This window comes from Oncorhynchus clarkii, chromosome 15, assembly GCF_045791955.1.
Source record: "Oncorhynchus clarkii lewisi isolate Uvic-CL-2024 chromosome 15, UVic_Ocla_1.0, whole genome shotgun sequence".
Lineage (NCBI taxonomy): Eukaryota > Metazoa > Chordata > Actinopteri > Salmoniformes > Salmonidae > Oncorhynchus > Oncorhynchus clarkii.
Window position 1 is genome coordinate 34,617,885 of NC_092161.1, and position 25,374 is coordinate 34,643,258.

At 42.7% G+C, this 25,374-nt stretch overlaps 1 protein-coding gene and 1 pseudogene across 1 annotated transcript in view; one reads left to right on the plus strand and one right to left on the minus strand.

The window, feature by feature from the left end:
* The window catches only part of LOC139366842 (ribonuclease 3-like), a 160,735-nt pseudogene extending 155,301 nt beyond the window's left edge, over positions 1-5,434 (plus strand).
* A 2,335-nt stretch (positions 5,435-7,769) lies between these two features.
* The window catches only part of LOC139367230 (cadherin-6-like), a 43,247-nt gene continuing 25,642 nt past the window's right edge, over positions 7,770-25,374 (minus strand). Inside the window, exons 4-11 of the mRNA XM_071105452.1 lie at positions 23,863-24,030; positions 21,959-22,146; positions 17,736-17,989; positions 16,378-16,514; positions 13,303-13,424; positions 13,004-13,121; positions 12,470-12,721; positions 7,770-12,016 (exon numbers count right to left, since the gene is read on the minus strand). Coding sequence (XP_070961553.1) covers positions 11,502-12,016; positions 12,470-12,721; positions 13,004-13,121; positions 13,303-13,424; positions 16,378-16,514; positions 17,736-17,989; positions 21,959-22,146; positions 23,863-24,030 — 1,754 coding nt within the window. The 3' untranslated portion in view covers positions 7,770-11,501. The remainder of the gene's footprint in view (positions 12,017-12,469; positions 12,722-13,003; positions 13,122-13,302; positions 13,425-16,377; positions 16,515-17,735; positions 17,990-21,958; positions 22,147-23,862; positions 24,031-25,374) is intronic.

The window sequence follows — 25,374 nt, forward strand, 5'->3', positions numbered from 1 at the left end:
ACCAGAAAATGGCTACAAATAGTAGATTTTTTTAAAAGGAATAAATTCAGTATATTAAATAGAGTTCAGTTCACATAACAGGGTTGACCATAAAATGAGAGCAGACATAAATGAATCACTAATCACATTAAATAATAATAATCTTCAGAAAGAACTTTGTCAAAGTCACAAAATAACTAGGGCTTTACAATTATGGCAAAAACGTGGATAAATGTTGGAGTTAAGTGGGTTAAAATCTTCCTAGAAGCCACAAATTGTACATGGAGGGACATGTCAAAATGCTGAATTTTTGCACTTTACCAAGTCAGATTTATTGAATTCATATGATCTATATTAAGAGCACCTCATTTAAAATAACAAGCTTTTTAAAATGCAATACCGGTACACAATTTATACTTAAAATATCAATGGTACTCTTTTCCATACATATTTTTGTTTTTTAATTGTTTTATTGATAAGGATAGACAGAAATGAGCTAGTACCCAGATAATTAAAGGGAACATAGAGTGAAGGCCAGTGAGGCTGGAATTGGAAACCACGCAGTTAGGCGAATGCATAATGTGCTGAGGGTGTGTGGCCTTAACCACTCTACCAACTTCGGGGCACACACTCATTTTCTCCTCTTACACTTAGTGTCTTACTCTAGCTACCTACAGTATATCTCAGACTGTCCAAAGGGCTTCCTTCTTTCTGTCTGGGATCATTTCCATGTTTTATTTAAGGCCTTCTTGGGTATCGAGCCACTCAGTGAAATTGAACTTTTTGTTTTGAAGGCACCACCGCCATGCCCACCTCCCTCTTTCCTTCCCTCCCTCCCTTCCTACCTGACAGGCAACATAGCTGCAAAGGGAAAAAGGGAAAGTGGATACCTAGCCAGTTGCGCAACTGAATGCATTTAACCAAAATGTGTATTCCGCGTTTAACCCACCACTCTGAATCAGAGCGGTGCGGGCGGCTGCATTAATAATCGACATCTACATCATTGCCGCCTGAGGAGCAGTTGTTGAGGGTTAACTGCCAGTAGTAGAGAGTAGAGAAGTGAGAAAAATAGCCATGCTAAGTCCTCACATTGACGGCTCATTAAAGAGAAAGTGGCCAAAAGGTTAGTATTATGCTTCACTTTATAGATTCTCTGGTGGCTCTGGGCGGCAGGTAGCCTAAACGGTTAAGAACATTGGGCCAGGAACTAAAAGTTAATTCAAATCCTGAGCCAACTAGGTGAAAGAAACTGCCGATGTGCCCTTGAGCAAGGCACTTAACCCGAATTGCTCCTGTAAATCGCTCAGCAAAAGAGCGTCTGCTAAATGACTAAAATGTCAAATGTAAAAATATCTGTCGAAGCAGAATTAAATGTTAACCAAGGCCTGAACTAGAGCTGGAGGTGGAGGGGAGGAGCAAATGGATAGAGCTGAGCCTGCCATGTTGGCGGGCAAGATGGGAGGGAGAGAGGCGTCCCAGCAGCCCCATACACCTTGGGCCTGAAAGGTGAGAGAAGATGAAATATACATGGGGAGACGAGTTGACCATTTATCAACGCATCGCTCATCCATTTTAGAGCAACCAGTTTGCTTTTCTCTTAATCTCTTTCTCTCTCTATGCTCTCAATCAGCTATTACACACTTTCTTCCGCTCTCTCTTTCGCTCCCTCGTTATTTTCTTTATCACCACCACATCGTTCGATCCTCTGTCTCTCCTGCAGCTGCATGTTTCCTAAACAATACAGTTTCTTCTTCTCCTGGATACGACAAGAAATAGTCTCTGAATGTTTCACAAATGACACCCTAGTCTCTACATAGTGCACTACTTTTGACCTGTGCCCCATTGGAATTTGGGATGCAGCCTCTCTATCTATTTGGCTATCAGCGAGCAGGGAGGGGACGACAACCTCTCTCCTCAACTGTCACTTAACCCTCAATCTCTGGATAAGGGCTTGTGTGAATACACAACAAGTACAGTACAGAACAGTATGGAGGATGGCTGGAGGGATGGATGATCTTGATATAGTGGTTCTGTGTGTGTTTATGTATTTGCCCCTTGATGAGACAGGGAGGTAGGCTATAGGGAAATCTTATCTCATCAACGAAGGTACATGGGTAGATGCAATGTTAGTGTTGGTTAGATGTGTTGATTCGTTAGTAGGGCTTAAAATGTGTTTGATTCCCATAGGCAATAGGTATGCTGTTCTTTAGTCATTGTGTGTTGTGTTTGTGTGTGTATTCCGCAGCACCCCTTGAGGGAGTCGAGTGTTGCTAGCTACATTCCAAGTTGTCATCGCTGTGGTGCACAACAAGTCTCATTGTTGATAGGGTCCCAAACTTTAAACCATTCTCCTCTCTCTCTCCAAAAACACGGAATTTAGAATCGCAACCTTGTCCTTGAAAGTAATTACCAGACTGTCGATAAACAAAAGACTCAAGTCAAGCTAAATGGGCTAACGCCTAACACTAAGGTGATCAGTATGCAAAAGCACATCTCCTCAAAGGTGATTTTCTACACAACGTTGGACCGCAGAGAATTCTCAATATGTCTCTTCATTCAATACCTCAACACAACACAGAGACCCTGTTGTCTTTTCTGTCTTCTCCTGCCAGACTGGGAGCAAGGATATGCATATTCTTGGTACCATTTGAAAGGAAACACTTTGAAGTTTGTGGAAATGTGAAAGGAATGTAGGAGAGTATAACACAAAAGATCTGGTAAAAGATAATACAAATAAAAAACAATTGTTATTTTGTATTTGTTTTGTACCATCTTTGAAATGCAAGAGTACGGCCATAATGTATTATTCCAGTTCATGTGCAATTTATATTTTGCCCACTAGATGGAAGCACGGTATGTGCAAAGTTTTTGACTGATCCAATGAACCATTGCATTTATGTTCAAAATGTTGTATCAAGACTGCCCAAATGTGCCTAATTTGTCAATTACTAACTTTTCATGTTCAAAATTGTGCACTTTCCTCAAACAATAGCATGGTATTCTTTCCCTGTAATAACTACTAAATTGGACAGTGCAGTTAGATAACAAAATGTTCTTGTTACTTACAACCTCATGCTAATTGCTTCAGCCTACGTTAGCTCAACCGTCCCATGGAAGGGACACCGATTCCGAAGGAATTTTACAGTAAGAGTCTCAATCTCTTGTCCTTTTACACTCTTTATGTAACGGCATGATAAACAATGCAAATGTGTTATTCTCATCTCTTACAGTTTTTCTCAGTTGCTAAAACACCATTTCTGAAACCTTGCTCCATGTCCTGAAAACATTAAACACAAAACCTCATCTTCAAGCATTATTTCAATAACCTCTGACTCGTCTTGCAAAATGAAACATTCGCCTCAAAACAGTTTTACCTGTGTTCAAAATCAAACACTGCTCTCAAATCATAAACAAAGTGATCAAAATGATATACACTCTCAAGCAATCAGTAAACAATTGTCACAGCCTACTAGGAGTGGTGGGTTGGAATCAGGCGCAGAGAGCAGGGTTCAGTAAATCTTGATTTATTCTCCGGCCAAAAAACGGTCATGCCAACATACAGGGCAGGGCGCATAAAACAGACCAGCCCAAACACAGGACCAAACAGTCCGGAGAATACAAACATGAAAACCACAACCAAAAGAGTAACAAAAAACAGTCCCGCACAAAACAAGGGCGGGTAAAACTACTACATATAGAGAAGCTAATTAAACCAAAATACACACAGGTGAAACTAATAAGACAAAACCCACAGACAAATGAAAAAGGGATCGGTAGCGGCTTGTAGGACGGTGACGACGACCGCCGAGCACCGCCTGAACAGGCAGGGGAGCCAGCTTCGGCGGAAGTCGTGACAACAATACAAAACATGTTGTTCAAAACATACAATTCTCAGGGAGAAGTACATTTTTAATCTAAAAAAATATTCATATTTTTCCGTCATTGTCTTTTGATGAACGAAAACATGTTCTATCATAGTAGCTCAAAATTGATCAGAAATTACTACTCTGCTTTGCTCTTTGCAATTTTGTTTTTTGTTCTTCCTCCTCCTTGTACTCCTATTTTTACAGTACTGTACCCTGCATCTCACAAACTTGTCCTTTGTCTCTGTGATACTGTAATTCGTGTTCTTTGTTGATATGAACCTGCAACCAGTCAAAATCTAGCTAAAATTCTCAATTGCTAAAACACTAAGACCCATTGGCTGAACAAAGTTCTCAGTTGCCTGGACTCATTTAGCTAATTATGCAGTCTGTTGTCAATACCTTAAACCATTTCACATGGTAAAACACAATTTGCAGATCTCACTTAGACTTTTCAGCAAAACTCTAAACACATTCTCATTCTGAAAACACATTCTGCACTCTATCCCTCGCTGTTTGTTGAAGTGCATATGTTTGCTTATACTAGATGTTAGCCTCCCATTGCTGTAGAGAGACGTTGGGGCATTTGGCTATACGTTTGACATTATAGTCATTTAGCAGACGGTCTTATATCGAATGCTTTATTGTCTGTAGACTACATGACATGGTGGAGTGACCAAAGATTCGACCTGGGGTCAAATACTATTAGTTGTCTTTTAAATAGAGTGTTTTTGATTGAGCTTTAAGTGAAGAGGAAATTAAGCAACGCCTGGAGGACAGTGGAAGTTGATAAAAATGCTATTGATATTTTTAAAACCAACGCATTTCGGCCCGTGGCCTTCATCAGGGTTTTTATTGATTGAACTTGACACATAGACAGTTAGTCAAAAGGATACTGTAAATCTTGGAGCCAGTGCGAGATCTGTGAACGGAATAACCTACAGTACAGAACAAACATGGTCTACACAACTAAACTGTCTGTTGTTCTTTCATGATATCCTAATCGACTTGATCTAAATTTGTGACATAAATGCTTTGACACAGAAGACCTGGCATCCCTCCATGGGTACAGTTTTAAATTGAGACGCAGTGACGCAGTGATCCTTTTCTGTTCTCTTTATTACAGATCTCATTTGGAGATGTTATGTTCTAATTAGCTTATCAGATCCCATTCTCATCACAATGACATCAAATGAAGCCTGTCGAATTCCATGTTATTTTGCTAATATTAGGAAGGAAAATAATGAGGTACTAAGGCCATTCAGTGCTGGTAATGTTTGCAGTGTTTCATGAATTATAACTAAAATGACAACATGTAGGAGTACGTGTACATTACAATGTCAACACATGCTAAACACTATAGTAATCACTGTCCTCTATCGGTCATAGACTGACCTTGTCTCTCTCTCTCTTTATTCCTCTCTGTCTTTTATATTTTCCCTGGTCCATCTCTTTTATTATGTCTCTCTTTTATTATGTCTCATCAGAAGCGATTCATCGAGCGGAAGTACAGACAGGAGCTGAAAGAGATGAAACGAGAGAGGGAGCGCCAGAAGAAGGTGGGAGACGAAGCAGAGGAAAGTAGGAAGTAACAGAGCCTTTCTCTGACCCATCGAGATGGACAGAGGACTTCTTTGACCAATTGAGATGGATGATATTGAATAGCGCATGGAAGGAGCAGGAAGTGGAGGGATGAACAATTTACAAACACTGAATTGCAAACAAAAAATGCATTTTCCTCTGACTACTCCCTTCATCTGCATCTGACTGGAGAAGATTTGTCAGGTGTAAACAATATGTTGGCAGCTTATCATTAGACTTGCTTTCACCTGATCAGTTCTTTCAGATCAGTGCAATGAAGGAGAGAATGCGAGGAGAGGACAAATTTCTAGACAATTGAGAAAGACCAACAGTCTACAGTCCACCCTGTTCTGTCTCGTCTCATTTTTATTGTGCTTGGTTGCGTTTGTGGTTGTTTTGAGCTGCTTTCATGTGTAGGTCTTAATCAATTTCATGTTGATTATGTACAGTCAGTTTTTACCTAAATCTACAGCACTGTTGGTCGTCGCTCATGATAATGAACGGCATCAACAGAAATGCTATGTTTTAAATGTCAATTTTTACTGCAAGTGATATTGATACTAATTGATATTTATAAGCGTATTTGAAATATAGATTTTTCATTATAATGAAATCTGTCCTCTTGATAGCCATACTCTTCATAATCAGTGTCCAACGACACATTGCTTAATGGGAAAACTAGTAGTGGCATATCACATGCACGTTATGAGGAGGGGAAAGTGTTAATATGATTTAATTACATTAAATATGTAAAATGCCACCATCTGTCGCGCATCTGCTGCCTCTTCCTCTAACAATGAAAAAATTGTTTTTCCCCCCTCTCTCCAAATCCGATATCCAGATTTTAAAGATCTTAATTATAGATTGTGTGGAATTAATGATTGCGTCAGTTCAGTAGCCACAGGATCCGTGCTATTAACCACTTTGTCTTGAATTTCAACGTACGTCATAAGAACTTAAGCTACAGTACCTTCGAGCTAGTCTGATGTCATCCTAGGCAAAAACTAAGGGAATATGGAATATGGCTAATGTGCAGACTGATTTTTTATTTCCAAATTGGTACAAATTTGGCCAGTGTCTAGGGTGTGGTTATGGTAAGTTTGAGTTTTTTGCCAGTCTGGCTGTCAAGTAGTCCCCAACTTTCTCACTTCCCATGTCTGTTAAATTTCCCTCTGTTGGGACAGCAAAGCTTATCTGATTCTGAAACACTGATGTCTGTGCATAGAAACAGTAAGGATGAATGCATGATTTTGAAGAAATTTAATTGTTGGATCATGTAAATATGCAGTAGAAAATCATGTTGTACAAAGCAGATAGATGAATTAATGGGCATCGTGTCATGACCGGGCCCCTTTTAACAAATTCACATACTATAACCTCTCATAGTATTAATCCACATAGAAAAAAATGTCTGCATCCCTATTCTCCATCCGTCCCCTGAAGTGTGCACTTGCATACTTTCTCGCATAGTAAGTAAGCCTTATCTGAGCCAAAACGGCCCATGGGGCAGGAGCCTAGCCCCTTTTTCTGTAGCGTGAGGCAGGTTGGTGTACAAGTACAGCCCCTAGACAGGATGCTACCTTCTCACATGGATTTAACATTCCTATTCTTGTAAATCCATGACGGGTAGTGTGTAAGTGCACCATTTAGGAGAAGGGTAGAGAATTGGGACATAGCAATAGACTGCTCAATAACATAGTCAGCAACATAATATAGAGGCAACCTTAAGGCTAGCCAACTGTCTACAGTTGAGGAGGACATCAGTACTGTATACTGTAGGCTAGCTCTGGTCCAGGGTGTGAATGGAAGCATCGGTGTTAGCAGGCCGCACTAACACCCTGGACCAGAATTTACTGTAGGCTAGCCATATCTGGCAGCTAACTCTTGTGTCCTTAGCTGAGCATGGTGTTAATGCACAAACATGTATTTATAGTGAAATTATGCTGCTGACACCCTGTATTAAAGAGAGACAATGGATGTACCAATCCCAGATTGCCCCTTTAAAGAAGGAAAACAATAATGCAGTCTTCTGCTGTCATTTCTCCTTCTGACATAAACTAGATGTCAAACCCTCAGGGCAGTAGAAGAATAACAGTTGTTTTTCAGTGTGAAGGGTTTAGGAACCCAAATAAATGCTGCTTATCAAAGCCACATTTGCCACAATCTCAAACAGTCACTTACACAGTGGGTGCTCAATGGTCTTTTAAAAACATTTTCTTTACACAGTTTCTTATTATAATGTTGAGCATATTATAGCAGTATACATTTTTAACAAGTGTGTTCTTGTCTTAGAGTACTGTCTAAGCTACCACACCATTTTCATCAAATTATAAGATTTTTTATCAAGTCCGATTTGTGTGAATCGTAAATGCTGCAGACAGAGAGAAAAATATAATCGTCATTGTGGCAATACCGTCAGTTGTGTTATTAGTTTGAAATGTCTGATAAATGTAATCTGTCCTCAGGTTGGCCTTTAGTAGAGAGTGGCCACTGCTTGTTTTAGCTAGGCTAAATCCCAAATGGCAGCCTACTCCCTATATTGCACACTACTTTTGAACAGGGCCCTGGGCAAAATTAGTGGACTATCGGGAATAAAGGGCCTTTTAGGATGCATCGCTATACTTTTTTTCTCTTGATGTACCGCTGCCCTCTGAGTGCTCCCTCATACATTCCTCTTATCAGCTAAACGATATCAAAGCTGTTTGTTCATAAATCATAGAGAAATAATGCTTGGGGGCAATATCGCAATGCTACTACTGTTTAATTTGTCTTTTGTGGACAATTTGGGGGTGCTTTGCTTCATTTGAATTGCTATATTTTCTTACTACATATATGTCAAACCATTTTATGACGGCAAACCATTTCATGACCATTTCATACGTAAGTGTCAGACCATTTCATGACCATTTCATATGTAAGTGTCAGACCATTTCATGCTCCTAATATTGTATTGACCTTTACCTCTTATGTCAAGGACAATCCCAAGGCAATGTCGACCCTCTTCCTCACAACTGAAATATCATATTTCCCTTAATAATAGGCAGCGTTTTCCCCCCACATCGCCCCAATATGTCAAGCCTGCGAATGCCCTTTTTGACAGTGTGCACTTCACAAATATATAGTCAACCACCAATCAATGACTTACATTTGAATGAAAAGGAAACTGTTTTAAAATACAGAACAGCATACAGAGTAAGACACCAAGTAAGGAATTCATGTTTAATGGGAACTGCATGTTTCGTTTATACTAAGCAACACACTGCTACTGTAACCCTCTATGCTTTCATGTCTATAGACAGTCTTCCAATAGGAATACATCATAATAATAACTACTTTATCTGTATAGTGCGTTTTAACACAAGTAAAAAGTGCCTCACTTCATAAAACAATCAAATAAAAAGTACTGACAGAGACAGGAAGAAAAATGACAAATGATAGCAAAATGAAATGACCTTCTAATGTATGATTTCAATGTATCTTTATAAAAGTGTGTCTTCAGCAGGGATTTAAAAAGAGGCACTGAATCGGCAGGCCGGGTATCCTCTGGCGGACCATTCCAAAGTCCAGGGGCCCTAATGGCAAAAAACCTGCTCTTCTTTCGTTTTCAACCGAGACTTTGGAATGGTCAGCGGTGCCCCTGCCAGAGGATCTCAGGCTGCATCCTGGCTCGTAGGGAGATGAAAGATCTGCGACATGGAATGGGGATAAACCAAGTCTAGCCTTACATGTGATTGATACAATTTTTGAAATATACTCCAAAAGTGACTGGGTAGCCTTTGTAGAGAAGCTAAAATAGGTGTGATGTGGTAACATGTCCTGGTGTATGTTTAAAAGAAGAGCTGCAGCACTTTGAACTAACTGTAGACAAACGGAGTGATTTCCTGACGGAGACATGCACACAAAAGAGTTACATTAATGTAGGCATGAGGAATAAAAAAGCGTGCATAACTTTCTCCGGATCAGTGACTGAAATAAGACTTGACTTTAGCTATTTTTCTTAGGTGATAAAAGCAGGACAGGACTACCGGTTTTTACATGCTCGAGGTCAAGGTCAAAGAGGACAAGGTTACTGGCCGTAGGCTTTACATTGGTGGACTAATGACCAAGGTTATTTACAATCTGGATGGGGGGGCCAAATCAAATATCCTCTGATTTTTGTGTCATTGAGCTGGAGAAAATGTTCAGTCATCCAACATTTTATGTCAACAAGACACTTGTGAAGGGTAGCTATGCTAGCTTGGTCACTGGGTCTGATTGTTAAATAAAGCTATGTCATCCGCCTAGCAGTGACACTGAATTGTTATGATTGTGGATGATGTCACCAAGGGGACAGGTAAAAAAGGATGTGGCCCAGATTTGACCCCTGAGGGACACAATAGTGAATAGCTGCTGGGGACATTACTGAACCACCCATGCTCACGGGAAACGTCTGCCACATAAATGACCTGAATCAGTCGAGGTCAACGCCAGAGTTTCGCCAGAGTTTCTCACCTACTTCTTCAGCCGGTCAACAAGGATGTTATGACAGGTATTACAGTAACACTTTTTAAAGAAGGTAAAAAAAAGTGAAGCATTATTGTGAAGGTTTACATTATTGACATTAGTTCTTCAGATACATGGTCCAGGTGTTTCAGGTACCCCCATACAGAATATAGTTTATGATCAAAATGATTGGCGTCCTTGATTTTTTAAATGTTTACCGTCATTTGATAAATATGAGTCAAAAAATACTGAGCTATATTGTACGATAAATTCATTTGACAATTATATTATTTTAAACTAATACAATTGCTCATATAACTATTTTTTATAACAATAATGAAAAACAAATCTGTATGTAAAGATTCGGTACGGAGGAATGGTCTAAGATCCCTCCCAATGTCTACTACAATCTCATAAAACATTTTAGCAAAAGGCTAAGTGCTGTTATCCTCACAAGTGGCGGGTACCAGAGTACTGAGCAATAATTTTGACCACTATTTTTGGGAAGAAAACAATATATTACTTGTTAAACAAAATCTCTTTCTCTGAGCAATTGTATTAGTATAATAATAAAAAATTGCATACATTAGCATACAGCTCAGTCTTTTTCTCATCTTCATCAAGGGTGTCAATAATTTCGGTCATGACTGTATGCGTTTGTCACAAATGGCACCCTATTCCCTCGATAGTGCACTACTGTTGACCAGAGACTTATGTACCTTAGGACAAATGTAATGCACTATGGAATAGTATGCCATTTGTGAGACAGAATATATGCAAAACTATAAGAAGATGTGGATCAGGTATTGACAGTCAGAAAGGTTTGTTTTCTGACGTCCAACCCATAGAAATACAATGAGTAGAGCGGTTGTCCCCATTCAAGTCAATTATGCTATAGTGGGTGACTGGCGGACAGTTTGAGTGTACCCATAGAGATAAAACATTCAGCCTCTCAGCAAGGCTTGTGTGATCTCAAAAGAGCATTGTGACATACAGAGTCATTGCTATAAGAGAGTGGATGGGAAGCTAGAAGCCTGAAAACAAAACATAACTGTACAATGTATCGTATCGATTTACAGATACGCACACACAAGCTACGATAGAACTCACAAAATGCAGCTTTTTTTTTGTCCCAGAAACACTGAAAAATGAATAGGCGTTGTCTGTCTATCAAGTCCACCACAAAACCACTTGCTGTTACTCCCTCCTTTGCAGGAAGCTTTTGAAAAAGAAAAGAGTAGAAGTTTGTTTGTATATAGAGATACTGTGTACGTGGGCCTGGTGTACAGAGTAAAGTACAACAACTCTTTTCGTCAGGAGTCCCCTGCTGCCTAGCAGAGAAAGAGAAAGACCACTAAATACTGACAGGATAGCTTATCTTCTTCCTCCTAGTCCTCCAGAGAGGTCAAACATCAACGGTGATCAACGACGGTAAGACACTGCCTCGTGTCTGTTTGTGTCCTCTTTGTTTTGTTCTATTGTTTGCCACTTTCAGAAAGTACCAGGAGTTAAGTTCACTTTCGCTAGTGTGCGAGTGTTTGTTTGTTTGTTGTATGTTTTCCTTTAGCTCCCCTCTTACGAGCCCCTTCTCTCTCATTAGGAATCCCTGCAGCTGTCACTGTCCTCTCCCCCGTACAAGTCAGCTAGTTTCTTAAACCTGGGTCCCCACTCGCTCAGGTAGTTATAGTCCTGGTCTCCCTCTATGGTCATGGAGCCCAGGGAGCTAAGGGACTCAGCAACCGAGCCGCTCCCTTCGTAGGCGTAGGTGGCCAGGGAGTCGTAGGGCGGTGCGGTGGGGTCCTGGTCGTTTTCCTGAAGCCTTTGGTTTATGAAGTTCCTGACGTCCGCGTTGTCCCTGTGGGCCGGGGGAAGGATCACAGTCCGACGGATGGGAGGGTGCAGGGTCTCGGGCTTAATGTCCCTGCGCTGTTTGCTCTCCTCTGTGGCCTCTGGGTTGCGCAGCGTGCCGATATCAAAGGCCTGGGTGTCCTCCTCTCCGCCCCCTTCATCGTTGTAGCTGACAACGTTGTCTCTCACATCCTCTTTGGAGATGATCAGAGGCTCCTTCTTCCTCTGCTGCCTCCTCAGGGCAGCGAACAGCACCACAATCACTATAGACAACAAAAAGAGAGGGAAAGAGAGAGAAGAAGTTGAGTATGAGATGGGAGAGGAGAGGCGAGGAAAGGAGAGGTGAGCAAAGGAGAGGAGTGTGCTTCGATTGATCATGATCACTTCAGAAACAAGACAAAAAAAGTCTGAGCAACTTTTTATATTTTTCCTTCCTGGATTCCTCCTATTTTCTGAAGGATAGCTTTTGTCTGTTGGGAACCATTGATGGTGTGGATATATGATACGCTCACTAATGTACTATGGTGGGCTGAGAAAGGCTTGCGCTGCCACATAGGACGTGTGATGTGAAACTTATCATTTATGTGTGTTGATGTGATTGACGCTTTAAATATGCTCTATGTAAGCCACATGCCAAATAACATTTTCTGTGTAATTTAAAAAGATTAATGGAAAATAAAGCTTTTTTTAATTGAACTGAATTGCAAAGTACTCACTGAGCAGTATGAGGACACAGAAGATGATGGCCATGAGGGCTCCAGTGCTGAGGCCTGCGGTAAGGACCAGAGCTTCCTGGTTACACAGCTGCATGTTCCCCTCGCGGTCGCAGGTGCAAACGTGCACCGTCAGGGTGTTGGTGCTGCTCTGCATGGGGAAGTCGCTGTCCGAGATCACCACGGGAACCAGATAGTTACTCCTCTGTAGCCGGCTGTAGCTGTTTCGTCTGGTCAGGATACCTGCCGTGTTGTCTGTTGGAGAGAAAAGTGTTAGAGTTAGCTACTATACAAGTTAGGTGGAGGAACGTTTCACAGTTTTTTAAGAGGCTTGTTTTCTTTCAATTTACCTTGTCTCAAATGTACGGCCTTAAATATTATATTTGAGTGTGCTTAAATATATATGACTAGGTGTGATTTACATATTGTGATCATGGCAGCTGTGGAATACATACAGCATGTTATGAATACACCAAATAAAAGACACAGACAATTAAATGTGTGTCAACTGCTGTTCTACAGGAGGAAGGGTCATACCTTTATTGTCTCTGACGGTGAAGTTGGCTTTCACAGAAGCCTCGTGCGCCAGACTAAAGAAGAACCTGTGTCCACCAATCGGCTCGTCAGCGTCTGCAGCACTTACTGTCTGAATCCTCTGAAAATGGCATGACAAATATGATCAAGCACAGATACCATACTTTATCTCGAGGAACAAGACGAATGTGTTAACTGACGAAGTTTATAAACTGATAAATGTTAGATCAGTTGGGGACCTTAGGTGGCAAAGAAGACCTGCTGTAGGGGGTTTAAAATAATTGTACATTGTTTTCCATTACCTGGTTAGCCTTGGCGTTTTCACAGACAAATGTCTCGTAGTAAGTGGCGAACGTAGGAGCGTTGTCATTAACGTCCAGTACTCTAACATAGACTGGTACACGACTCATCAGCCGTGGGTTGTCTGTGTAACAAAGGGACATGACATTTAATAACAACACCAAGTAAAATACAATAAATGCCTTTGATACAATTATGATACTGTTCTGTGTCTCAGCAAGCACTTTGGTGTAAGTCCCTCAAATTCAAATCTAGACTTTGAAGTCAGTTCCACTGCTTTTTTTCATTCTTACCCTCTAATCAGAGACTGATTTAGTCCGGCGACGGCAAGTGGGTGCAATAAATTACCAGGTAGAATAGAAAACCAGCAGGACCGCGTAGTGTAAGATCTGAATACCCCTGCTCACAGTGGAAAATACTGTAGAACAGGGGTATTCAAATCTTACACTACGACAGTGGCTCGCACCCAGTAGGGGGAGATGAACAAACGCAAAGCAAGCACTGCCCTATGAGGTCTGGAGTAAGTCTGGTATGTTGTTGTACCTGATCTGGTGTCCCAGGTCTGAATCAGTCCATGATTACATATTTTGTTATGTGGAACTGGATTCAAGGTCCATATTGGATTTGGGGGCTATAGAAGTAGATCTGCTTTGTCTTGTTGATACAATGATGCAAACTCAACTACTCATACTACTGTACATGTAACTAGAAAGTACTGTACTAATTCACCACACACACACACATGCACACACATGCACACACACAAACACACACGTACATCAATGATCAACAAGGCCAAGGCTTTCGACTCTGTCAATCACTGCATTCTTATTGGCAGACTCAACAGCTTTGGCTTCTCAAATGACTGCCTCAGCTGGTTCACCAACTACGTCTCAGATAGAATTCAGTGTGTCAAATTGGAGGGCCTTTTTGTCTGGAACTCTGGCAGTCTCTATGGGGGTGCCACAGGGTTAAATTCTCGGGCCGACTCTTTTCTCTGTGCATATCAATGATGTCGCTCTTGCTGCTGTTGATTCTCTTATCCACCTCTACACAGACGACATTATTCTGTATACATCTGGCCCTTCTTTGGCCACTGTGCTAACAAACCTCCAAATGAGCTTCAACGCCATACAACACTCCTTCCTTGGCCTCCAACTGCTTTTAAATGCTAGTAAACCTAAGTGCATGCTCTTCAACCGTTTGCTGCCCGCACCTGCCCGCCGGACTAGCATCACTACTCTGGACGGTTCTGACCTAGAATATGTGGACAACTACAAATACCTAGGTGTCTGGTTAGACTGTAAACTCTCCTACCAGACTCATTTTAAGCATCTTCATTCCAAAATTAAATCTATAAGTCTTTGCTAGGTAAAGCCCCGCCTTATCTCAGCTCACTGGTCACCATAGCAACACCCACCCGTAGCATGCGCTCCAGCAGACCCACTCCAATTTGCTTACCGCCCAAATAGGTCCACATACGATGCAATCTCAACCACACTGCACACTGCCCTAACCCATCTGGACAAGAGGAATACCTATGTGAGAATGCTGTTCATCGACTACAGCTCGGCATTCAACACCATAGTACCCTCCAAGCTCGTCATCAAGCTCGAGACCCTGGGTCTCGACCCCGCCCTGTGCAACTGGGTACTGGACTTCCTGACGGGCCGCCCCCAGGTTGTGAGGGTAGGCAACAACATCTCCTCCCCGCTGATCCTCAACACTGGGGCCCCACAAGGGTGCGTTCTGAGCCCTCTCCTGTACTCCCTGTTCACCCACGACTGCGTGGCCACGCACGCCTCCAACTCAATCATCAAGTTTGCGGACGACACAACAGTGGTAGGCTTGATTACCAACAACGACGAGACGGCCTACAGGGAGGAGGTGAGGGCCCTCGGAGTGTGGTGTCAGGAAAATAACCTCACACTCAGCGTCAACAAAACTAAGGAGATGATTGTGGACTTCAGGAAACAGCAGAGGGAACACCCCCCTATCCACATCGATGGAACAGTAGTGGAGAGGGTAGCAAGTTTTAAGTTCCTCGGCATACACATCACAGACAAACTGAATTGGTCCACTCACACAGACAGCATCGTGAAGAAGGCGCAGCAGCGCCTCTTCAACCTCAGGAGGCTGAAGAAATTCGGCTTGTCACCAAAAGCACTCACAAACTTCTACAGATGCACAATCGAGAGCATCCTGGCGGGCTGTATCACCACCTGGTATGGCAACTGCACCGCCCTCAACCGTAAGGCTCTCCAGAGGGTAGTGAGGTCTGCACAACGCATCACTGGGGGCAAACTACCTGCCCTCCAGGACACCTACACCACCCGATGTCACAGGAAGGCCATAAAGATCATCAAGGACATCAACCACCCGAGCCACTGCCTGTTCACCCCGCTATCATCCAGAAGGCGAGGTCAGTACAGGTGCATCAAAGCTGGGACCGAGAGACTGAAAAACAGCTTCTATCTCAAGGCCATCAGACTGTTAAACAGCCACCACTAACACTGAGTGGCTGCTGCCAACACACTGACACTGACTCAACTCCAGCCACTTTAATAATGGGAATTGATGGGAAATGATGTAAATATATCACTAGCCACTTTAAACAATGCTACCTTATATAATGTTACTTACCCTACATTATTCATCTCATATGCATACGTATATACTGTACTCTATATCATCGACTGTATCCTTATGTAATACATGTATCACTAGCCACTTTAAACTATGCCACTTTGTTTACATACTCATCTCATTTGTACATACTGTACTCGATACCATCTACTGTATCTTGCCTATGCTGCTCTGTACCATCACTCATTCATATATCCTTATGTACATATTCTTTATCCCCTTACACTGTGTACAAGACAGTAGTTTTGGAATTGTTAGTTAGATTACTTGTTATTACTGCATTGTCGGAACTAGAAGCACAAGCATTTCGCTACACTCGCATTAACATCTGCTAACCATGTGTATGTGACAAATAAAATTTGATTTGATTTGATTTGAACTGGCCTACCTGGTTAAATAAAGGTGAAATAAAAAAAAAACATGGTACTTACTGAACTCAGTGGCAATAACAGAGACATTGTGCCAGGCGATGTCCTCTCTGTCCACAGTCCTCAGCATGAACACTGAGCCGTTACCTGGGTGCACGTTGAGCACCCTGTCCATGTCTGTACGCCGGTCAATAGAGTACCTGCACATAGCAAACAAGTATTAGCTTCCTCACTTTGTTTTCACATAAACCCAATGCACTGTTGGCAGTGAGGCAGTGTATAAGCTTCTTCACGTTCGCAGGAATATTATGCACCCTGCCTTTGTCTGTGCGCTGTTCTACCGAGTACCCGTATCTGCACATAACAAACAAGTATAAATGTCCTTGCATTCTTTTTATAGAAATCCAGTGCCACATTATCACAACAATACATCCTACTGCTACAAATATCATCCAATTTGAAAGCAATTTGGATGACTGACAGTTGTGGATTGGTCGTTCGTCTAAAAATAGAATGACTTCAAAAATATGTATCTGTGCTATCATGGACAAACACAAAGGCATACACACACACGCACACACACACACACACACACACACACACACACACACACACACACACACACACACACACACACACACACACACACACACACACACTCACACACAAAGGCATACACACACACACACACACACACACACACCATTTATGTGCACCCACTCACACACACACACACACACAGACACACACACACACCATTTATGTGCACCCACCCAACTCACACACACACACACACACACACACACACACACACACACACACACACACACAAAGGCATACACACACACACACACACACACACACACACACACCATTTATGTGCACCCACTCACACACACACACACAGACACACACACACACACCATTTATGTGCACCCACCCAACTCACACACACACACACACACACACACACACACACAGACACACACACACACACACAGTGTGTGAACAAGGGCGATCAGTCGCTCAGGTATCGTGTACCATCGCACCCCCTACCCCAATCTTCCCTCTATTCCATATCCACACTCTTCCACTCTCCCCTTTCACAGCCACTATTTTTACTCCTTTTTTCTGAACAACCAACATTGTTAGCATCTATCTATCTAAATGCGCCCTACACTCTCACAGACAAACACACACACATACAGACACACTATTTGCCCCTCTCGTTTCTGACAGTTAGTCTAAGATTGTTAAATCTGTTGCTGTTGGGGTGCTAATTGCCTTTCTAATATTCTCAATAATTCAGTCGGCTGAACTCCTTCGCTGATTAATAACAACAGATAAGTGTGTATGTGTGTGTGTGCATGTGTCTGTCCTCTCCCCTCCCCAATGTGTGTGTTTGTGTGTGTGCGTAGTACCTGACGGGACTGCGGCTGCTGTCTGGATCTGTGGCGCTGACTGATCCAATGATTGTGCCTACTGCCACGTCTTCTTTGACCTCCATGACATAGCCGACCCGGTCGAACACGGGCGGCTCGTCCACATCCTCCACGATCAGTTTGACCGTCGCCCCGTCCGTGGTCGCCGCATAGCGCAGGAACCGAGGGTCAGGGTTGGAGTTCTCCACCTGGATCCTTAGAGTGTAGGACCGTTTCCTCTCAAAGTCCAGAGACTGAGGAGACAGAGGGAGAGTGGAGAAGAGAGGGTTAACAACTCACACGCACTCAATCGCCAGATGACACATTTCTATTCCACTTCCTTTCCTTTTCACACAGACAAATCCTGTGACATGCAACACCCTCCTTGTCTAAGCAACACACACACACACACACAAGCGCACAGACACACACACACACGCACAGACACAGACACACACACACACACACACACACACGCACACACACACACGCACGCATGCACAGACACACCAAACAACGCGCACTCTATCAACAATTGAATTGATTCAGTGTGACTCAACCTCTCTGTCCCTCGTCAGTTGACACATTTTTAATTCACTTCCCCTCTCACACAGACAAATCCTGTGACTTGCAACACAATCCTCGTCGAAGACACACACAATATCAACAATTGAATTAATTCAGTGTAACTTAACGACTCAACGACTGCTTTCTAGTGTCTGGGGTGACAGGGAGCCTAGTGGCTAGAGCGTTGGGCCAGTAACCGGACTGTTGCTAGTGTAGTAGAAGAACGTGAGAAGGTAATATACTCGCGACTGGTGACTTGCTGAAACCAGCCTGGTGTGTTGATTCAACACGGCATTGTCCGGAGTGATAGCGGTATATTTGCATCTCACAGGAGCGAGTCACACCTTTGCTGTAGCAATCTCCAGGATGCGAAGTTCTCGTGGAAATCCTAGGGTCACTGTCACCAGGAAAGGTGTGAAGACTGATGAAACTTGAATCAACGAAATTAATGTTACTGTGTGAATTAAATTGTTTGTTTGTTTCAAGAGCTTATAAAGAGCTGCACATTTCGATATGTCTTATTGCATTGTATGTTTTCTGGTTGATGTATTTTTCAAGTGGATTGAAATTGTATGTTGGGTTGACTGGTTATCAGGCACATTCCTATTGTCTGGTCATAACATTCAAATTGAGTTGATTAGATTCGAATCTGGGTGTGTTTTCCTGTTTCCGTTTTCACTCGCAAAGTGCTACGTCATTTTAATTCGAGCTCCTGCGCGTATCAAACACACCGTTTGTCTCTTAGAGATGATTCTGAACTGAAGACACATGTAACCATGTTAAGTCTTAGCCTATTGGGGATAGTAATTTACTCTGTGTTACTTTGTAATGTATGTATTTCATGTGCACTCTAATTGTTTGAGTGTCAATTATTTCGTAATACATTCTATTAGTTGAATTGAGCAAATGCATTCCTCGTTTTACAGAGTAATTATTTGATTGACTATGTGCCTATAATTGAATAGGGCTATTGATAGTTGTTAATTACACAATACACATAGCATATACAGTACGCTTGGTCTCTAACTGTGCATCTCTGAGCTGAGGACAACTCAATAATTTGATGCTAGGACATTAATTGCCAGATATTAGCTCCTTGTTCCTCAGCCTCTTAATAATTGCATAACAGTAAACCTAGACATGTGTATCTTATAGTATTCTGAGTGGTTACTCAAGGCTCGCAACCTTGGCTATACCCACTGGATGCGGGTATGGGCCTATAGCATTCACATAATAATGGAGTCAGATTGATAAATGTAGTTTATTATTATTCAACATACATAATGGAGACCCCTCATCCTCAGTCGATGGGGATTTCCACCAACCGACATTATGGTTGGATCATTTCCAACCAAACTAAATGGTGACTCATCCAGCTATTGGCGATATCTATATTACATTACACTAGTTCAAATCCCCAAGCCGACAAGGTGAAAGATCTGTTGTTGTGCCCTTGAGCAAGGCACTTAACCCTAATTGCACCAAGTCTAGGTCCAAGAGGCTTCTAAACGGCTTCTACCCCCAAGCCATAAGACTCCTGAACATCTAATCCTGAACACCCCCCCCCCTCCCCCTTTTACACCGCTGCTACTCTCTGTTGTTATCATCTATGCATAGTCACTTTAATAACTCTACCTACATGTACATATTACCTCAACTAACCGGAGCCCCCGCACATGGACTCTGTACCGGTACCCCCCTGTGTATCGTCTCGCTATTGTTATTTTACTGCTGCTCTTTAATTACTTGTTACTTTTATTTCTTATTCTTACTCATATTTTTATTTTTTAAACTGCATTGTTAGATAGGGGCTCGTAAGTAAGCATTTCACTGTAAGGTCTACCTGTTGTATTCGGCGCATGTGACTAATATAATTGGATTTGATTTGATAACGGCAGCCCCTGGCAGTGACCCCACTCTCCGAGGGTGTATCGGAAGAGTTGGGATATGCAAAAATAAGTTTCCAATTCACACATGCGCGTGTGAAAATAGGACAAATATGAGCGCCACACAATTAGCATTACATTTTGTCTTGAGTAAATTTACTCAGGTACGTGGTGTAAAAAAGGTTTAAAAAGGTCTCCTCTTCTTGTGTGTGAACCCCAATAATCTCTCCTTTCTCCTGAAGTGTGCACTTGTTTGCTTCTAAGCGACTTTGGGTCCATTATATAAATACCATGTATTATTATTATCATTATTATATATTATTTCCTTCATGGCTTTGAAAGGAAATGACTGGTCTATGCTATGGAAACACTAGCCATGGGATGAAACCTCTGGCTCTGTGCTTCATCTTTAAGAGTGTCATCACACCAACCGCTCTCTGGAAAGAACACATCTGACGTGTGCCTTTAGCTGTGAGGGAGCTACTGCCAAATCAAATGCAGTCATTTAACCAGAGAGGTAGGTGTGTGTGTGTGTGTGTGTGTGTGCACTTGCATCAGTGCAGGTTTTTCAATGCCAATGAGCTTTCAACTGGCCATTGTCTGCCTGTACCGAACTTGATATCAAACAAATACAGACATTTGATATGACCCTTCATACTCAATAAATCGTTGATTTATTTTTTTGTCCTTGCTTGGCTTTTCCTCAAGACAGGGGTTTAATGATGTCAACATGAGCATGTGTTGTTTGGTGACAGTGCTAGTGGTACAGGAGAAATGGCATGCCCTTTTACCTAGATGAGCCATTTAATTAAAGTAGGCTCGGCTGTAGACCAGACCCTGTACACACGCACATGCACACGCCCGCACATACACACAGAGCGAGAGAGAGCGAGCCGAGATCCCTCCAATAGCATTACAACGGTAGCATCAGCAGAAGGCAATTACATCTCCCTCCACTCAATGACGACCTGGTGGAAGTGGCGTGATCGATTTAAAGCCACACTAGAGGATAAGAGGGCGTTTGATAAAGCAACAATCTGATTCTGTTTAATACATCAAAACATACTATAGCTCAGAGCACCCAGAGGACTACTGGCTGGTTCTGGTGAAATAAATACCCAGCATCAATCTGATCTGCACTCAGAAACCGTGACTAAGAATGCATCCTATCTGAGCATGTGAATGTACAATCTGACATGACTGGATAGCAATGTGGCAAAATCCACCCTTTCAAAAAGCAAGGTGAAGCTGTTACCATATCACTTAAATCTACTAGATACTTTTAGGGCCCTAGGGAGTACTGGTTAGGGGTTGATTTGGAATGCAAACATTTTGAACAAGTGTGGACAGTCGTACAGTCTAGCGCAGTGTTTCCCAAGCTCTCTCCAAGGGGTGCACGTCTTGGTTTTTGCCCGAACACTACACAGCTGAATCAAGTTATCAAAGCTTGAGGATTCGTTGATTATTTGAATCAGTTGTGTAGTGCTAGGGTAAAAACTAAAACGTGCACCCCTTGGGGCCCCGAGGATCGAGTTTGGGAAACCTTGATCTAGTGTTTATAGGGGTTACGGTTCAATTTCGAATCCAGCCATACTGAACTTTCTGAGAGTGATAACACCTAGGGAGTAGGGTCGAATGCCCCATTAACAAGGGACTAGGAGTGATTTGGAATCCAGCCATACTGAAGGAGTGACCTAGGGATTAGGAGCGAAGGAATAGGGACTAGGGACAAAGGGTAGTGGTAGATTTGGAATCCAGCCATTCACTGACCTTCCTGAGGGTGATGACACCATCCTGTGTGCTCCTATTGGTTGAGATGTCGAACATGGAGGGGCCGTCGCTGCTGGTGATTCTGTAGTTCATCTCAGCGTTCCTGCCGATGTCAGCGTCCGTAGCTCGCAGCACGGCCACTGTCGAGCCCGGTTCTGTCGACTCGGGAGCTTTGAACTCATACAGACCTGGAGGAAAGAAATACGCATGTTCGTTTTTTCCATCTGTAGCACCTGGATCAACCCCTAAACTAAACTATACTTTTAAATACTGTACATCTTCAAAGCCAAGATCAATCAATCTTGCATAATTTATTTATTCAATTCTGAAAACATTGGCCCATGCATAGCTAGTTATTTTCACCAGATGATTTCCTGGTTTGAGCCATATAAATTGATGCGTCCCTGTCTGCCAACTTGAGCACCCCACTGTATCTCATATGCTTCAATAAATAGCTGGCCTGGTCTGCAGAGGGATGGACCTGATATACACATGGGCTGCATATACAAACACCACTGACACCATCATAAAACATGCTGACATCATTCTGGACAACGCCTGAGTCGGCAGGTCCCACACACACATCTTGCATGCAGGCACGCAAGTGTACACACACACACGCTCACACACAAAGGCATGGGCACACACACAGACTCAGACATTTTTGTTTTACTATCGTTGTAGGGAACAAACAATTAATTCCCATTCAAAATCCTATTTTCCTTAACCCTAACCGTAACCCCTAACCATAACTATCCTTGTGAGGATTTATGGTCTCCACAAGGATAGTAAAACCACACACACACATATCACACTCCCTTCTTGTTCTGTCCATTGAGGTTAGGTGCAGGGACAGTGTTTGTCTCCCTGTTGTAGAGGGTGATAAACGGAGTCAGGGTTTCTACGTTTGTGTGAGTTTTGTCACGTGAAGAGCTGTTTGGCTTGTGCGCGTTGATTCTAACCGAGTGTAACACGCCCACACACACACGCAAACACACAGAGATAAACACAGAGACACAGAAGCACACACACACACACACACTGCTGTTACTGAGGGGAAACAAAATGACACCAGTAATCTGTCAATCTGATGCAGCTGCCTTTGCAATTCACCAGATGCACCAGAAAGGGAGAGAGCAAGGGAAAGAGAGGGACAGGAGACAATGTGTGAGAGGAGATTGAAGGAAAGTGGGAGAGGAGTGTATGAGAAAAAGATGAATGGCAAAAAAGAAACACTGAAAGTGAGGACGAGGAAGGAGAAGAAACACGAGAAACAAAGGACAGTAGCGGAGCCACACACGGTGACATTGAGAGCGTTAGAGAGAGCAAGAGAAAGAGATGGAGAATGACAGAGAGAAAGAGAATGAAAGTGATAGAGTTAGAGATAAAGAGAGAGCGACAGAGAAAGAGTGAAGAAGATAAAACCCACAGTGTACTCTTTTCATTTAAGAGGGATTAGCAGGCCGATCTGATGCACTGTGCAGGACCCTTCACTCTCTCATATGGCTCTACATTTAATTATGCCAAGCCTTCAAGAGAGCAGCACTGCCACACACAAACACACACACACACACACACACACACACACACACACACACACACACACACACACACACACACACACACACAGACACACGCCACAGCAGCACAGTAATACTTGCTGCAATAATCCACATTCATTTTGAAATTGCCACCAGATGGAGGCTGCCTGGTTGGCACAAGCCTGTATAGTGAACTGAGTTTTATATTCAGGGGACTGATGTGTGTGTGTGTGTGTGTGTGTGTGTGCGTGCGTGCGTGCGTGGATGAGCGCATGTGCGCGAGTGTGTGTGCTTATGTGTGTGTGTGTGTGAGTGAGTGCATGTGCATACACACATCTGTCTGTTTTTGTGCACTATACTCACTCTTTGGGAAGCGTGGTGGGTTGTCATTGACATCAGAGAGGGTAATGCTGACTGTGGTGGTCCCTGATAACCCACCCATCTGTCCAGCCATGTCTTTAGCCTGGATCACAACCACATAGTTCTCCTTGGTCTCCCTGTCCATGTTAGGCAGGGCTGTCTTGATCACACCTGAATGTGAAGGACAGACAGTCAGGACAGACGATCAAAGTGATGCAAGACGAGATACTTCTGATCGATATAGATATTTATAGCACTAACACTTTTTCCGAAGAGGAAATTAATTGAATATCAAACAATAGGGGATGTGAGGTGCACATCATTCAAACCTAGTTCTGAGCAGCGTTGGTGAAACGCACGGTGAACGCAGGGGTATAAAACTAAAAATCCTGCTCTTTCATCACTTAGGATGTGGCAGCAGGGGAGGAGGGAGACACAGAGGAGTGTGTGTGTGTGTGTATCTCACTCGCTGATGGACAGCTAGCAACTAAAAAAACATGCTAGTCCATTCAAGTAGTTCTGAGGGGGAACAATACATAGATATACAGTATGTGTGTGTACTGTATGTATACACCAGTACACTCTGAATACATCTCTCTACACTAGCTTTCTCTCTCTTTATCTTTCTTCTCTCTCTCTCTCTCTCTCGTTCTCCCTCTATTCTTTCTTAATCTCACTCTCTGTCTTTTCTCTCTCTCTCTCTCTCTCTCTCTCTCTCTTCTTTCTATCTTTTTATCTTTCCCACTCCCTCTCTCGTTTTTTGCTACTCTCCCTCATTCACTCTTATTCTTATTCTCCTCACAGTCATAGACACAGAGCGAGAGAGAGAATCATGCTTATGATGTCCAAGCCTGCCTTTGTGTTGGGGGGGATGTCAGTTTACATGGCACATCTGGCATAAACCACATTACTGTTAATCCTGCGATTAAAACTGCAAATATATTTTTTTGGGGGTCGCCATTTCCCTTTTGTTCAAGCAAAGAACACATTTGGGATCCATTCCAAAGCACACATTACAAATGATTAAATATAGCAGTGGTGACGGAGCAGTGGGATCAAAAAGCGGCGGCTGGCGGAAATTCTGTCCTTCTTTTCTGTCATGTCTCTTCAGTCTGACACGGGAGTTAATAGCCGTGGTGAGCGCACACGCACGCACGCACACACACACACACACACACACACACACACACACACACACACACACACACACACACACACACACACACACACACACACACACACACACACACACACACACACACAGAGTCTCCAGACGTGGTAGTGAGGGGGAGTACACTGTTCGTATCCTGGTTCACTCGCAGTATGGATTTGGGAACCATTCAGGTGTTAGTTGAATCTTCAGTGAGGCAGGTTAATGGCACCTTGTGTATACTTCCCTGGGAACTTTGCTCCCTTGAGCCTCAGATAGACTGTAGAGGGTAAATATTATAGAACTCTGTATTTGCATTGTAACTGACCCTAATTCTCCTTTCTGTCTACAGAAAAACAAAAAGA